General features: G+C 47.7%; 2 protein-coding genes across 3 annotated transcripts in view; one reads left to right on the forward strand and one right to left on the reverse strand.

The window, feature by feature from the left end:
* LOC127545847 (zinc finger protein 420-like) overlaps positions 1-17,016 on the reverse strand; it is a 330,731-nt gene that overhangs the window by 233,524 nt on the left and 80,191 nt on the right. The gene's annotated exons all lie outside the window — the stretch shown is intronic.
* Positions 940-12,142, forward strand: LOC127545849 (zinc finger protein 420-like). The gene is made up of 5 exons (XM_051973346.1): positions 940-994; positions 6,477-6,603; positions 7,755-7,850; positions 9,264-9,354; positions 9,746-12,142. The coding sequence occupies exons 1-5, from the start codon at positions 962-964 to the stop codon at positions 11,931-11,933; spliced, it is 2,535 nt and encodes an 844-aa protein (XP_051829306.1). The 5' UTR covers positions 940-961; the 3' UTR covers positions 11,934-12,142.

Here is a 17,016-nt window from a genome sequence, read left to right on the forward strand (position 1 = left end):
AATCAGCACGCGCCTCTCGCTCCTCTCTCCCCAGCCGGAGGGACTCCATTTCTCCTCAGCCCTTTCTCTTTGCAGCTGCAGGAGGGGGGCGGGGCGATAGGTTGTCAGACCAAGATCTGCCGGTGTAAGTGGACCACAAGCTCCGGAGGCTTCTGCCCGGGAAGGGGCCGCATTGAGAGAGGTTAGAGTTTCCTTGGGCAGGCCCCTTCCCCCACTGCCTGCTGTCCAGCTGTGTACCTCAGGCACCGAGCCCAGCCCCGGAGGTCCAAAGAAAGGTGGAGGCGCAGGTCCTGCCTAGAGGGGCCTAATGGGGAGGCAAGCGGGGAAATGCAGGATAAGTGGGAGATAATGAGCAGAGGGAAGGACCTAGCCTGGGGGGGAGGGGAAGTGCCCCTCCCCCACCCTACCCCTAGCAGCTTGGGGGGGATCCCGCTGGGGGCGGAGGTGACACGGACAGGCCCTGACCCCATGTTAAATCTGGGCTGGGGCCCGGACAAGAGGAAAGCCAGGGAGAGCGCCCACCGTGTGCCAGGCTCGGTGCCCAGGGGCACACAGCCGCGGGAGTGGGGGGCTCCGCCTTGTGTGCCATTGGTTTTCGGGCCAGAGGCTCCTCCGTGTTGGGGCACACCCCATTCCTCAGAGCCCCGAAGCCCCCGGTGCAACACGCTACCATTGCAGGGACCCCTACACCCCGGACCCGGTTCTGCTTCTGGCAGCCAGGGGTGGGTGGCGGAGCGATGGCCTTGTCCGGCTGTGCCAGCTGAGGTTGGGCAGCGGGGAGAGCATGGAGAAAGGGAGGCTGGCAACCCGGACCCAGAACCCGCTCCTGCAGGCCCAACTTGGGCTCCTCTGGGAGAGCTGAGCTGGTTGGGGCCGGGGCGGCCGGACCAGCTCCCTGACGCTCCTTTTCCTGCCCAGATCGGTCTCGCCCTGCCTCCCGATCCCGAAGCCGGAGGGGAGAATGGCCGGGCTGCTGCTGACCAGCCCCGCCCAGGTGAGTCTTGGGCCTCCGGGACGGCCCCCGGTAGAACCGGTTTTGTGGGTAATGCTTTTGCCCGGCCCAAAGAGGAAGGAGTCCTGTGGGCTTCGAGATCCCAAAGGAGCGTTCTCTTAGGTCGCATTTCCTTGTGGGTCAGGGCCCCGAGCAGTGCGGGGCCGGCTGGAGTTTCTTTGGGGACAGACTTGCTGCCCGATCTCTGTGGGCGGCGGGGGCAGCCTGGTGGTGACGGCCCGGAGCCGCATGGTCCTCCCTGCCAAGCGGCTCTGGTTCTGCTCCCTTCCTTCTGCCGCGGTCCTCGTAAGTCCTCCCAGATTTCTCCGGAACCAGCCCTTGGAACGCCACGATCTGCTCAGCCCGATGGATGGCGGTCTCCCAGCTGCCGCTTCGTTCTGTTCTTCTGGGTTGTTTCCTGATCTCTTTGGAGCGTCGGTCTCGAAGCGGTATCGCTGGGTCCAGAGTCCGGCAGTTTTCCGCTTCGATCTCCGGCACTTTCCTGGTACCACACTAATGGGTCTGTCTTTCCACGGTCTCTGCAACCATGACCATTTTTCTTTTTTTTGCCATTTTTGTCCGCCTGATTGGTGGGAGGTGAAACCTCAGAGTTCCTTTAATTTGCATTTCTCTAACAATTAGTGATTTGGAGTGTTAGTTTTTCTTTTCTTTCTTTTTAAAATAATAGCTTTTTATTATCAAAATATGTGCAAAGATAGTTTTCAGCATCCACCCTGGCAAAACCTTGTATTCCAAATTTTTCTCCCTCTCTTCCTCCATTCCTTTTTTTTTTTTGGCTGAGGCAATTAGAGTTGTGACTTGCTCAGTCACATGGGAAGTATTGTCTGAGACTAGATTTGAACTCAGGTGTCCTGACTTCAGGACTGGTGCTCTATCCACTGCACCACCTAGGTGCCCCCACTCCCTCTCTTAGACAGGAAGCGATCCAATCTGTATTAAGTATACAAAATTCTTTATACATATTTCCACATTTATCATGCTGCACAAGGAAAATCAGATCAAAAAGAAAAAAGACACTTTTTTTGTTTTGTTTTCCCATATTGCTGTTGATTCCTTGGTTTTCTTCCTTTGTAAGCTCCCTATTCATTCACTCCGGCCATTTACCAGTTGGGGAATTAACGCTTAGTCTTTTCATTTTGAATCAATTCCTTTCTTGTAAATGAGATCTATCAAAGATACTTGTTAGAAAGATTTTTCTGCAGTATTTAGTTATGTTAATTCAGTGGAGTTTTTATTGCTTTTGGTTTTGTTAATCTCCGCTTTGATGTTCAGAACTTTTATTTTGGTATTTGAAACGTTTGTATTTGTTCCTTTTCTAGGTTTTAGAATTTCCAGTTCATCTGTTCTTTTTAGTTAAAGATCTAAATTTCCCTCCCACAAATGTTGCTGTGTGGCCTTATTGTCTCTTTGGAGGTCACTATCTATTATTTCTATGATGTTTTTTGACCCACTGATTTCTTAGGATTATGTTATTTAGTCTACAATCAGTCCTTTTTTTGACTACCCTGTAGTCAGTAAAAAACGTGTTTTTTATCTTTTCAATAGTTAACATTCATTAAGCCCCTCACATGTGCAGGGAACTGAGGGTCCAAAGAGAGGGAGCTCAGAGAAAAGACAACAAGCAAACCAATCTGTACAGATAGGTCTGAGACAGGATAGGTAGGGAGCACTTAACAGAGAGGGGGGAGCCAGGAAAAGCTTCTTGTAAGAGACTTGCCAGAAGCCGGGAAGGTTTCTGGGGCTCTCAGGTCTTAAGCCTGGGGGACTTGGGTACATTCTCCTTACCCTGCTAAGAAATATGCACGCTCCTTGCTCTTCCCGTCCAGTAACTCCCAGAGACCCATCACTTCTCTCTTTCTAAAAAAGAGGGTTTAGGCTCCTTTTCAGACACAGCACAAACGTAGATCCGACGTTAGCGGATGACCCACTGCCCCGTCTCGCCGGGTTTGGCCGTCCTGGGGCAAGGTCCAGAAAGCTGGGATGGCTCTGCACATTCCTCCTCAGCCTTCTGTCCAGAACCTGGCGCGCCAGGAGGCCAAACAGACGCCTGTTCCCAGCCCCGCCTAGTCCAACCACCGCGCACTCTTCCCTCATCGCCATCGCTGTTCATCAGCCCTAACTAATGTTTATCTGATTTACAGCAGGTGGAACAACAGGCACTTATCGAGCACCTACTGCATGCCAGGCTGTGCTAAGCCACAAGTTTATAGAGAGTGAGCCAGTCCTGGCTGCCAGACCCCTTCCCCCCACCCCCCACCCCCCCACTGTCTCCTTTGCCAGCTGGGCTTGTAGCCGTGGCTTTTGCGTCCTAATTGCTCGTTCTTCCTTCATTCTGGAGTGGGACTTTGTGTTAGGGCCAGACTCGAGATGCTTCCAGAAGAATGTTGGAGCCCTGGATACCCAGGTCTGAGTCCTCTGGGCCTCGAGTGCTGTGTACTTCTAGGATCCCAGGGGTGGGTCACGGCGGGCATTGCCCAACTGTTAATGCCCCCAGACTGATCTGAGTTGGGCATGGGCTGATAACTGCCCCCTGGTCTGAGCCGGGCACAGGAGCCGGGGCCTGGCTGATAACTGCCCCCAGTTGGCCTCTGCCGCTGCCAGAATCCCGGGTCTCAGACTGGGATCACTTTCCTTCGGTCCTTTGTCCAGGGGCCTGGGGGCTCCCAACCCTGAGCCACTGTGGTCTTTCCTGAGACTGTGTCCTTAGCTGAGGTCTAGCTGAATCAGAAGCTGGGACAGTTGTGGGGGGCAAGACTGCCTCTTGTCCTGTCCCCTGCCCTGGGGGCTTAGCCCAGGCTTGGGCGTCCCTCCTCCAAAGCAGAAGCCCATGAGAGCAGCTCACAGTGGCCACAGTCATAGGGGATGGAGGACAGTGGGGGCACAACGGCCACTTGTAGGAATGGCCAAGAGGGCTCAGGGTGCTCTGGGAGCTCTGATAAAGAGTACAGGGTCTGAGAGGGCCCCAGATTGCAGAAGGGGGAGATGCTTTCTCCAGCTGTGTAGACTTAGAGATGATGAGGGACATGGGAGCCAGGCTAGGGTCAGATCAAATCTGGGGTTTTCAAAAGGTGGCAAAAGTCCCTCAGGAAGTTCTTGGGAATGGCCTCCATCGTTTCCCAGAGCAGCACATGGGTAGAGGTCACAGAAGGGCCTGTTTAAGTCTGATAGTAGGAACAGTATTCCAGAGTGGGTCAGGTCTTCTGTGGGCTGGGGGTGGGGGAGCTGGGCCATATGCAGAACCCAGGTCCCCCCCCCCCCACTCTTCTGCCCCTGCACCCCAGAGCCCAGGAGGTAGAAGATGTGGTTCTCTAGAAGAACTGCACTTGCAGCCCCTCGGGGCCCCCATCCTTCGGCAGCTCTGTCCGTCCACGTCCCTCTCCGGTCCTGAGTTCAGTCCTCTTCCAGCCCCAAGATTATTCTGGACATTTGATGGCTGGCTCAACTCCTCACTATCCCATGCTCTTAGTTCTATTTATTAGTTTATTTATTTTTATTACACCTTGATTTATGACTCATGCTGGGAGAGAAAGATCAGAACAAAGGGGGAGAGAGAAAAAAGCAAAAAAAAAAAAAAAAAAAAAAAAAAAAGAGGGGACAGAGTGTGTGCTGATTTACCATTGGCCTCCTTAGTTCCTTTTCTGGACAAAGATGGCAGTTTCCGTATTTTCTGTCCAAAGTCCATTGGGATGGCTCTCACCCACAGGGATGTTCTTCCAAGTGGCCTCTCATCCTGCAGCTTCCTCCACCTCCAGGACCCAGCCCTTCATCCCACCTGACACCCAGGTGAAGGCGTCCAGTGGGCAGGAGTGGAGAGGTGGGCCTGGAGCTCAGGAGAGGAGGGACACCTCTGTGGTCACCGGTGACAGAGGCAGGGTCCCCCCACACTGAGTGAGGGGGACCAGCCAAGGAGAAGGGGGCGGCTGTGAGAGGACAGTGGGAGCCAGACTGTGCCCAGGGCAGAAGGAGCACAGAGCTTTTTCTTTGAGGCTGGTTTGGGAAAGCAGGACTGAGGCTGAAAGCTGAAGGGAGGAGGGCCCCAGGAAAGTCTGAGTGGGGCCTGCAGGTCCAAGCAGGAGGGTCAGGAAAATAGGGGATGGATGGGACAAGTGACCTGAGACAGTGGTGGGACTCACTTGGGTTTGTGAGTAGGAGGTCAGAGGTTCTGCTGGGCCAGATCAGGGGACCCTGAGTCCTGTCAGACAAAGGAGCTGGGCCTCCCACTGTGACCTGACCCAGGGCCAGGCTCTAGCATCCCAGGAGTTAGTGCTCTGGAACCCTTTTTTTTTTTTTAAATTTTTATTTAATAATTACTTTATATTGACAGAATCCATGCCAGGGTAATTTTTTTTTTTACAACATTATCCTTTGCACTCGTTTCTGTTCCAATTTTTTCCCCTCCCTCCCTCCACCCCCTCCCCTAGATGGCAAACAGTCCTTTATATGTTGGATATGTTGCAGTATATCCTAGATACAATATATGTGTGCAGGACTGAACAGTTCTCTTGTTGCATAGAGAGAATTGGATTCAGAAGGTATAAATAACCCGGGAAGAAAAACAAAAATGCAGATAGTTCACATTCGTTTCCCAGTGTTCTTTCTTTGGGTGTAGCTGCTTCTGTCCGTCATTTATCAATTGAAACTCAGTTAGGTCTCTTTGTCAAAGAAATCCACTTCCATCAAAATATGTCCTCATACAATATCGTTGTCGAAGTGTATAATGATCTCCTGGTTCTGCTCATTTCACTCAGCATCAGTTCATGTACGTCTCGCCAGTCCTCTCTGTATTCATCCTGCTGGTCGTTAATTACAGAGCAATAATATTCCATAATATTCATATGCCACAGTTTATTCAGCCATTCTCCAATTGATGGGCATCCATTCATTTTCCAGTTTCTAGCCACTACAAACAGGGCTGCCACAAACATTGTGGCACATACAGGTCCCTTTCCCTTCTTTGGTATCTCTTTGGGATATAAGCCCAATAGAAACACTGCTGGATCAAAGGGGATGCACAATTTGATAATTTTTTTGGGCATAATTCCAGATTGCTCTCCAGAATGGTTGGATTCGTTCACAACTCCACCAACAATGCATTAGTGTCCCAGTTTTCCCGCATCCCCTCCAACATTCATCATTATTTTTTCCTGTCATCTTAGCCAATCTGACAGGTGTGTAGTGGTATCTCAGAGTTGTCTTAATTCTGGAACCCTTTAAGAACTTTCTGTAAGCTGTAAGTAGTTTACTTCTCATTTACATCTGTTTGATCAGTCCTGGGGGTGGGGGGTGGGGTGGCTGCTGGTATTATCCCTGAGGAAATTAAGGCTTAAAGAGACTGGATCCCTTGAGCAGTATTTCTCTGAGGTAGGATTTGCACTCGGGTCCTCTCAGCCCAAGCTCACTCCTACAAAGCCTTCCGCTGGTCCCAGGGCCAGGAAGGCTGACCCTGAGGTCTCTGGTGTTTCAGGAGGCAGTGACCTTCAAAGACGTGGCTGTGGACTTCACCCCAGAGGAGTGGGGATGTCTGGACCCTTCCCAGAAAGCGCTCTACCGGGAGGTGATGCTGGAGAATTACAGAAGCCTGGTCTGCCTGGGTAAGGGGGCTCCCCGGGGACCCAGATTCTGAGGGGGGGAGGGGTCTTTGGCTGCTGTCAGTCAGGAAACATTTTTTAATACTTACCACATGCCAAACACTTGCTGAGCTCCCTCTGGGGGAAGGCTTTGGTTTCCCCAGCGTTTCACAGCTTAATCTGAGACCGTTACTCTGGCTGGGCCCAGGAAGCTCCTGTTTGCATTTTCTCTGGGAGATCTCATCGGCCATATCGACTGAGCCCTTCGTCCCTTCTGGGTGTGATGGTGGACAGGCGGCCCCCATTCCCTCTGGTCCAAGGCTCTTCCCCAACAGTCCAGGGTGTTTATCTGTGTCCCTGGAAGCTTCTCGTCCTCCAAGTAGGGAATGTGAGAGAGAATTCTCTGCAACACCTGCTCTAGTCCAACCACTACTAGTCAGTTTGATGGAATCCTCTCAAAGGCCCCAGAGCAGATGCTGAGCTCATGCACTTAGTCATGGGAAGTTAGCCACAGGCCCTCCACCCTTGTTCTTCCTCGGCAGGGTGATCACATCCCACATGGCAGAGGTCCTGGAAAAGTCCCCCAGGAGATTTTTGTCGCTCCAGACCTATCCCTTGTTCAGTGGGAACTCTTGTGAGCACTTAGACCCTCCACCTTGTGATAGCTTGTACCAACCTAAGGAGGCCCTGTCATTCTTGAGATATTCTTGCTCCCCCAACTTGTGGCCCTGCTAACCTTGCTGACACATTATTTTGCTTATTTTAGCTCACACTTCACATGTCAGTCAATGGAATTATTCTGTATTTGGGAGAGCTGTTCTTGAGTAACTAGAAAAATAGGAGGAGAAAGTATGGCAGATGTGAGGAAGATCTGAGGGCCGCTTCACTGGGAGCCATGGACCCCTTAGTGTAAGGTGCCACTGCTCAGAGCTCTATCTCCGTTAATGCTCGTGGGATAGTTTTACTCCCCCCAGGAATGAGGGATTTGCGACCTCATGACCTTCTGTTCTCTCTGAGCCCTGCTCTCTGTGACCCACTCTCCATCCTGCAGTTGGTGGGCCAGGGAGCCATCTGCTGGGTCTGCCTCTTGGGCTGCCTTTGTCCCAGGGAGAGAAGGGGCTGGTACTGGGTTCTGGGCTCTCTGTGCCCAGCTTTTCCTCATTTCCCCTGGGCAGGACTTGCTGTTCCTAAATCAGATGTGATTGGCCAGCTAGAGCGAGGAGATGTGCCGTGGATAGCTGTGGGAGGTGTCCCAAGTAGCAGCTGTGTAGGTGAGTCCCTGCATGCACGAGAAATGGGGAAAGGCTACTGGGGACGCCACAAACCTGGGTGAGTGTAGGCTTGTGCAGAACCAGAAGGATATCAGCTGTCCTGTAGTCCGACACTCACAGACATCTCTTACCCTCCTCACATATAACTCAAGTACTGCAGTGCCCAAGATGCCACCTCCCACTGGTCTGCCCATCACAACTCCTCCCCTAGCCCAGGCCAGACGAGGTCACCCTCCTCCTCAATTCCAGTGGCACCATGTTACCTCTGAAACCATGAGCAAAGTGGATACAAGGTCTTTTTGTAGTAGCTAATAACTGGGGGGTTCATGATTAGTAATAAGTGGGAAGAGATGGGATCAAGAAAGGCATGTACAAGATGGGCCAGGTGGAAGCGAGGAAGGGATGCCTTCCAAGCACATGCGGAACAGTTGGTCAAAGGCATGGAGGTGGGAGATGAAGTGTCAGGAATCAGAAAATTGGGTGAGGTCAGTTTGGCTTTAAGGGGAATCATGTGTAGTAATCCCAGAAAGGTAGAGGTGGATCAGATCATAAAGGACATTAAATGCCAAATAAAGGAATTTCTCTTTAATCCTGGAGCTGTTTGGGAGCCAGCTGAGCTTAATTGAGCAGGCAAAGTGTCATGATAAGACATATACTTTAGGAAAATCCCTTGAGGAAGAAACTGAATGAAAAATAGCCTACGGTGGGGAAAGTGGAGGCAAGGAGATTCATTGGGAGGCTGTTGCCATAGTCCAGGTGAGAGGAGAAGAGAACTTGGATGAAGATCATGGTGTGTGAATGGAAAGATGGGGATGAATGTTGGAATGTCTGGAAACTGATTGGTGGGGCAGGAAGAGAGGACTCCATCAAGACTGAAGATGGAGTGACTGGGAGGATGGCAGTACCCTCCACAGCAATAGGGGACTTTGGGAGAGAGATGGGTTTGATAGTGAAAGATAGGAAGTGGAGGGCATGTCCAGTTGTAATCCTGTGCCTTTGCCAAATCCTGTGGGAAGTTGGTGAGATCGTACTGAAGCTCGGGAAAGAGGGTGGGGCAAGATCTGTCAATGTGGGAGCCATTGGGATAGAGAAGGCAGTTGAACATATGGAAATGGGTGAGTTCTCCAAGAAAGAATGAAGGGATGGAAAAGAAAAGGGCCTCAGTCAGCTCCCCAAGAAGCATTCATGGTGAATGCTGCAATTATTTCCCAGACCAAATACAAAATTCTCTATCTGGCTCTGAAAGTTCTTCCTAATCCTCCCTTTCCCCTTTCCAATTTTTTTATACCTTCTTCCTCTCCATATGATCCTCTAAACTGGCCTCTGCTCTTTTTTGAACTCAACAATCCAACTGTATTTTTCTTTCTCTTGGCAGGGAGAAGCAAGTTATCATTTGTTTTGTTTTAATTTCAGAATTTGAGATACAGCCTGAAAACAAAGAATCAGCCCTGAAGCTTGGATCGTCTAAGGAAATACTCTCCAGGGGTTGGCCCTGGGTTTCCAGGTTGGAAGAAGTTTCAAAACGGGACACTGGGTGGGAGAGCCAGCAGAGGGCAATAAAGAAAAACATTCTAGACAAGTGAAAGTCACCCAATCAAAACTTCCAGTGAGATAGGCGGTGGAAGTAATGAATATGGCACAAACTTCCATCTAGAGCTGGTCCTTTTTCCACAATAGAAAGTATTCTATCAAAAGCAGTCTGTTCACATGATATCTGTACAAAACCAGACAATGATCACCATCTGTTTTTCTAAGTAAAATTAATGGGGGAAATTCTTAAATTATAATTCAGATCCTAGTAAATATCACGGAATAATTACTGACAAGAAATGTTATGAAGATAGGGAATGTAGGCAAAGCTTTAACAGTAATTCATCCATTTCTTTCCATCACAGAATTCAAGCTGAAGAGACATTTTCAAAATGTAATAAATGTGGGAAGATTATACTTGAAAGCAAACAACTTACTCAGCCCAAAACACTTTCTATTGGAACAAAACCTTGTGAAGATAATGAATATGGAAAGGTCTTCGATCAGAGATCAGGATTTATTGAACATCACAAGATTCATCCCAGAGAGAAACTTTGTCAGTGTAATGAATGTGGTTTAGCCTTCCTCCAGAGTACGAGATTTCCTCGACATCAGAAAATTCATACCATAGAGCAACTTTATGGATGTAATAACGAACAAGGAAAGGCCTTCCATAAGCAAACATATCAAAGAAATGATACCAAAGAAAAATCCTTTAAATACAAGGTCTGTGGAAAGGCTTTTAGCCAGAGCTCCCAACTCAATCTACATTACAGAATTCACTGGGATGAGAAACCATATAAGTGGACTGAATGCGGCAAAGCTTTCCAGTGTAGCTCTTACCTTACAGAACACCAGAGCATTCATACTGGAGAAAAATCTTTTGAATGTAAGGAGTGTGGGAAAGTCTTCCAATGTAGTGCAGACTTTACTGTTCATCAGAAAATTCACAGTGGAAAGAAACCTTATGAATGCAGTGAGTGTGGGAAGACCTTCCGTAAGCGAACACAATTCACTGTCCATCAGCGAATTCATACTGGAGAGAAACCTTATAAATGCAAGGAATGTGGAAAAGCTTTTAGCCAGAGCTCTCAGCTCAATCTCCATCAGAGAATTCATAGTGGAGAGAAACCATATGAGTGTAGTGAATGTGGGAAGGCCTTCTGCCAGAGCTCACAACTTTCTGTACATCAGAGAATTCACACTGGGGAGAAACCTTACAAATGTAGAGAATGTGGGAAGGCCTTTCGGCAGAGTGAACAGCTTACACTGCATCACAGAATTCATAGTGGAGAGAAACCTTATGAATGTAACGAGTGTGGGAAGACCTTCCGAAGTAGTTCACAGCTTACTGTACATCAGAAGGTTCACACCGGAGAAAAGCCCTATGAATGTAGGGAATGTGGCAAGGCCTTCCGCTGCAGCTCCTACCTTACTGTACATCAGAGAATCCACACTGGAGAGAAACCTTATAAATGTAACGAGTGTGGGAAGGCCTTTCGTCAGAGGGAGCAGCTCACTCTCCATCATAGGATTCACAGTGGTGAGAAGCCATATGAGTGTGCTGAGTGTGGCAAGGCTTTCCGTTACAGCTCCTACCTTACAGTACATCAGAGAATTCACACTGGAGAGAAGCCTTACGAATGCAGGGAATGTGGGAAGGCCTTCCACTGTAGCACGGACCTTACCGTACATCAGAAGATTCATACTGGGGAGAAGCCTTATGATTGTAATGAATGTGGAAAAGCCTTCCGCACACATACACAGTTTACTGTGCATCAGAAAATTCATACTGGAGAAAAACCTTATGAATGTAAGGACTGTGGCAAGGCCTTTAGGCAAAGCATAGAACTCACTGTACATCAAAGAACTCACACTGGGGAGAAACCTTATGAATGTACTGAATGTGGAAAGGCCTTCTGCCAGAGCATACAGCTTACTCGACATCAAAAAATTCATACTGGAGAGAAACCTTATGAATGTTCTGAATGTGGGAAGACCTTCTGCCAAAGAACAGGACTTACTGAACATCAAAAAATTCACACCGGAGAAAAACCTTATGAATGTAACGAATGCAAGAAGGCCTTTAGAAATAGTATTCAACTCACTCAGCATCTGAGAATTCACACCGGAGAGAAGCCTTATGAGTGCAGCGAATGCGGGAAGGCTTTCTGCCAGAGCTCACAGCTTTCTGTACATCAGAGAATTCACAGTGGAGAGAAACCCTATAACTGTAATGAGTGTGGGAAGGCCTTCCGCCACAGTGCACACCTTACTCTCCATCAGAGAATTCACAGTGGGGAGAAACCTTACGGTTGTCCCGAGTGTGGCAAGGCCTTCCGGAGCAGCTCGCACCTTACTCTGCATCAGAAGATCCACACTGGTGAGAAGCCTTATGAGTGTAAGGAGTGTGGGAAGGCCTTCCGCTGTAGCTCCTATCTCACCGTACACCAGAGAATTCATACCGGGGAGAAACCTTACAAGTGCAGCGAATGTGGGAAGGCCTTCTGCCAGAGCACGCAGCTCACTCGGCACCAGAGGATCCATACCTGAAGTCCCTTGGACAGTCAGTCCTTATGGAAGTTTGGAATTGGGGAGGAATTTCTACCCATTTCGGCAGTCCAGCTTCACTAAAAATTTAAGTCAAAGCAGAACCTTGCAGATTATAATATTTGTAATAAAATAATAATGTATTTGTATATAATTTGTATAATTATACAATGTATAATATTTGTAACAATAAATATTTGAAATAATCATGACATTTAGAGAAAGTGGAAAATTTTGCAAAGCTCTTTACATAGATAACAGCCTTTCTGAGGCCTTCTCCCCCATGCCTTCTTCATGAGCATTGTCCAGTCATGTCCCCCAGGAAGTAGCCACCAACTCGTTCCAGGATTGTAGGAGGAATCTTGGAGGGCTGCAGGTCCTAGTGCTATTGATCATTGATGGAATTATCAGGATGAGTATTTATTAAACAGGTCTGGCAGAAAACAGTGGTTACCGAAAGAATCTCTCAAACCTAAGGGTGTTCTCTGTTCTTGATCGCCTAAGTTCCCTGGGGAGAGTGAGCTCCACCATGGAGTAAAAACGGAAGTGAGACATGTAGGGCTCCCAAATGTCTAATAGTAAGCTCCTGGCTCCTGGTCACTAGACGTTCTCTCCCTTGGGGCAGCCCTCATGACTTTCCCTTTAGGTGCAGCCTTCTGGCAGGCCCTACAGGTCAGTGCCTTTTGTTTTTCCTTGTTGTGTCTACTTGGTCCTCGGTGTGTCAGCTACTGTTGCTTCTCCCTCTGTCTACACTCGGGCAGTTGGGGTTAAGTGACTTGCTCAGGGTCACACAACTAGGAAGCATTTTGAGTCTGAGGCCTGGGGCAGGCCGGTGTTCTGTCCTCCATGTCATCTGGCTGCCCTTGCACTCCAGTCTTCTGAACATCACAGTTCCCAAGGTTATCACCTAACCAATTCCACCTCTGGATGCCTGTTTCTGGCAGACTTCTTTTCCCTCAGCATGCTGCTCTTTACTCCATCCAAGCTGGATGTGTTATCTCCTTTTAGTAAATTCTCTCTTTTAATAATTATTAATTCTAACATTATTAATGGAGAGGGAGGAAGGGAATTTCCCTTTTCCTCAAGTCATTCCTTTTCAGGGGTCTGGCATCCTTAGTTCCTGAATTTGCTACTTGACTAATTGCCCTCTAACACAGCTTACTGATTGCATATGTTGCTTAACAGAAAAATTTGATTTCCAATGAAGAGATTTCCCATAAGGTGCAGTGTCTTTATCTAATGATTCAGAGCCCCTAGCATTTTTCCAAATTAATGATTTAATCATACCCGCTTTGCTTTTGATTGATTCAGTTGGAGTGTTTGGGCTTTCTTTATAAACTGTGGTGGGCCTTCCTCTTACAAATATGTATGACTGCATTTTAGCCTTTTCAGAACCTGTAGGTGCTATTATCTTTGTTTTAGAGATGAAGGTCCTGAGTGCAAGGGACTGGCCCAGTCACACAGCTGTTTATGGCTAGAATCAGGTCTTCAGCATATGTTTCAACTCCAGCTTCATAATTTTTCCAAGTAGTTCACACTGGCTCTCCCTAGCCCTGATGAAGCACATCTTCGACCATTTTCCCACAGTGTTCATTTTATGTCTTTTCCTTCCCCTTGACCTCAAGTCTCTTCCCTAAGTCCCTAATATTACAGGTGATTGTTGAAGATTATTAATTTAAACAATGCCTGGGAGCTTTCTCAGCTATACATGAACGCTCTACAAGTGTTTGAACAAAAGGTGGTTGAAGAATGAAGGGCCCTGGCATTTGGAGATCAGCAATATCAACCAAGTCTGATTGAGATTGGACTGGTCAAAACTGGAAAGGAAGGAACCGTTTGAAAATCACTTGAGAGTTAACAAATGGAAAATTATAGCACTAACATGGCAGAGGTTCATGGCACCCATATGATGATAGTTCGAGTACGTCTGGGCCCCTCATCTGTATAGAAGCATGTCTCATCAGGGCCCTCATCGTTATTCAGTCTGTCAAACGTTTATAATGTACCATGTGCCAGACACTGCGCCAAGTCACGGGACTGCGAAGGCAAAAACTATCCCCGTCTTCCAAGGCTCATGTTTCAGTGGGGGAGACAAAACATAATTATATACCTACTCTAGCTTACCTATACACACGCTCATATATGTACAGATAAAAGCACACATATGTGTAGATAAAACACACATAGATGCACATGTAAAACATACACACGTATAGATAAAACACACATTTATAGATTAAACCGTGTGTGCACATGCTCATATGTGTATAAAGACATGCATGTGCATATATATACCTGTATGATAAAACCAAGCATATACATGCTCATATATGTCTAAAGACATACACATGCATATATATGTATAGATAAAAACCTACATACACATGTACGTACATACATAGACTTGAAGGTAATCCCATCCCAGGGAAGATGCCCAATAGAGTTGAAGAAGGTGCAGTTTGCCCTGACTCACAGGGAGCCATGTGGATGGAGATGAGGGGAAAACTTCCCATGCATAGAGAGGAGCCAGGGGAAAGGCAGAGTTGGGGTGGGGGTCATGTCCACAAATGCGATGGCTGCTAGTTCACCGAGAATAGAGGGGAGTGAATTGTGAGGATCCCTGAGAGAAGGGAGAGGTCCAGACTGTGAAGATCTTAGGATGTTTTATATCTGTCCTATAGGGAGCCATTAATCTGTTGGGTAAAAGTAGTATGATCAGACCTATGCTTTAGGCAAATCCCTGACCACTCTGTGAACCCTGGGGAGGGGGAGTGATGAGATTAGGCTGGGAGCTGCTAAGAGGCCATTGTGATCACCAGGTGGAGGTGATGAGGGTCTGAACCAGACTGGTAACTGTACAAGGAATGATCACGAAGGTGAAAGTGTCCAGATGTGGCAATAGATTGATTATAGGAAGTGAATGCAAGAGAGAAGTCAGAGGCAATACTGAGCCTGGGAAGTGCCTCAGTATTAATGGGAAGCGACTCCTATTGTGGATGGGTTGACCGATGGCTCTAGTGGACATATAGTTCAGGTAGGGAGTGCTGCAGAACTGGAATTCCCCCCGGCATATAATTCTGAAACTTGTCTTCATAGAGATGATAACTGAATCCAGCGGCTCTGAAGGATGCGTCTCCTGTGGGCTACCCTGTGACCAAAAGCCACATCAATGCTAACGTGGCTTGAGCCTTAGCCATCAAAGCAAATCAAGCTACAGCGAGACATTTTTCTCCTTTTAGGGGAAGGGCTAGCCTAATCCAGAAGTCAAGATACTCCCAGTAGATATTGTTCCTCCCAGGCTGCCCCCTTGGCAATGTCCTACAGGTCTACATTTCCCATCTAAATTTCTAGGGGGCCATTACAAGTTAACCTTAATCTCAGAGTCTTAAGGTGGCCTAGGCAGCAGCAGAGAAATAAAACAAAAAGAAATCTAGAAAGAGCAGAGCATCCATAGTTTTCTCCTCACATACTTTCCATCTGTACACGCTGCCTCAAACGCTGGAGAACACTGTGGTTATTCACTCTGTTTTTGAAGAAGGTTCTATGGGGTGATGGAGCAATTTGGACAAGAGCTGGATTTAAGTGAGACATAGTAGCACAAAGTCATCCCCCTCACTCTTCCAGTGGCAGGACAAAGTCGGGATCTCTGGCAATGGCCTGGGAGACAGTGGATGACCTTGAAATCTTCCATGTCTGACCAAATTCTAGATGTTTTCCCAGTTTGTTGCTTCTCTTCTAATCATGTTTGCATTAGTTTTGTTTGTACAAAGGCTTTTTAATTTGATATAATCAAAATTTTCTATTTTGTGATCAGTAATGGTCTCTAGTTCATCTTTGGCCTGAACAAACTCTAAATGCTCCTCAGCGCCACCTCCTGGCTCCTTCACAGCTGCTAGGATAAATTATCTTTATCCCTTCCTTCTGCTGAAGGAAATCTTCAATTGCTTGAGGTAGACATCGCCTAAGGCACCAATAAGCCTATTGGTTACCTTCTTCCTGGTTTAACCCATGTGCTGAGATGGTTTTAGTGGGGTTTCTGCTGTGCTACAGCTTCTCTGAGCCATGGGAAAGTTGGGGGACGGGGGACATTGAAGATGAATGAGCAGTCCTGGAAAGGGCTCTGCCAGCACTCACACCAGAGGGGCTAGTCCCCCAAATACTCTGTAATGCAAGTATGAACCTCTCTAAGAGCAAGTACATACTCCCCCTCCAACTTTGTTGACCTCCAATCTCATCTCCAATTGTCTACTGGACAAACTGGATGCTTTATAGACATCTTTAGTTTAATATATCCAAGCTAAATGCAAACAGTCTTCCCCTCTTCTTAATTTCCCTGTTGTCAAGGTTATGACCTGTAATGGGCTGAGGCTTGAGTTGATGCACTGAGGTCCCCAGCACATGAGGCTAAATAGTAATTGGACCCTACTCTATTAATATAAGCTTGGAGAAAGAATGGCCCCACCCACTCTTTGTGCAAGTCCTGATGTGTTGTATAGGAAATGACAATTTTGGTGGGTGGAGGCAGGGGGGCAGAAAGGGAAGCGGAAGGGGAGACTGCTGGCTGGCATCCTGATACAGCTGCTCGCATTGCTATCACCCTGCCCTTCACCTCCAATCCCCCTCTGCTAGCTGGCTTCCTGTTGCAGCTGCCCATATTGCTATCGCAATTCTTCTTGCCCATATTGCTATCGCAATACTCCCTCACCTCTACTGAGAATAAAGATTGAAGATTTTTCCCTTAACCTGAATTCCTGACTTGGGCTGATTTTAAATATGTGGTCATCACAATGACCATCTTCCTTGTCACCCTCATTCACTCTCCAAAGAAGAAGAAAAAAAGCTTTTAAGAGCATCTGTAAGTAAGGGTATGATACCCTAGTTGAACAGAGGGAAGGAGAGAAGGAAGAAATAAAGGAAAGAAGGAAGGAAGAAAGGAAGTTTTCCAACTGACCAATTCCAGTTTGAAGACAAGCTCTACTCACAGATTTTTGTTTGTCCTTCTTTTTCAACACTATGACATGGAAGTGAATTGGATTTAAGTGAAAAAGGGCTGTCAAAAGTCACCTGCCTCCCTTTCCCTCCCAGA

Source organism: Antechinus flavipes, chromosome 1 (genome assembly GCF_016432865.1).
Source record: "Antechinus flavipes isolate AdamAnt ecotype Samford, QLD, Australia chromosome 1, AdamAnt_v2, whole genome shotgun sequence".
Taxonomy (NCBI): Eukaryota; Metazoa; Chordata; class Mammalia; order Dasyuromorphia; family Dasyuridae; genus Antechinus; species Antechinus flavipes.

Bases quoted from the DNA above. Each gene is read 5' to 3' on its own strand.
- LOC127545849 (XM_051973346.1), top strand. From the start codon at position 962: ATGGCCGGGCTGCTGCTGACCAGCCCCGCCCAG. The intron at 7,851-9,263 runs GTGAGTCCCTGC...TTTTAATTTCAG, and splicing joins CCCAAGTAGCAGCTGTGTAG to AATTTGAGATACAGCCTGAA. The intron at 9,355-9,745 runs GTTGGAAGAAGT...TTTCCATCACAG, and splicing joins GGTTGGCCCTGGGTTTCCAG to AATTCAAGCTGAAGAGACAT.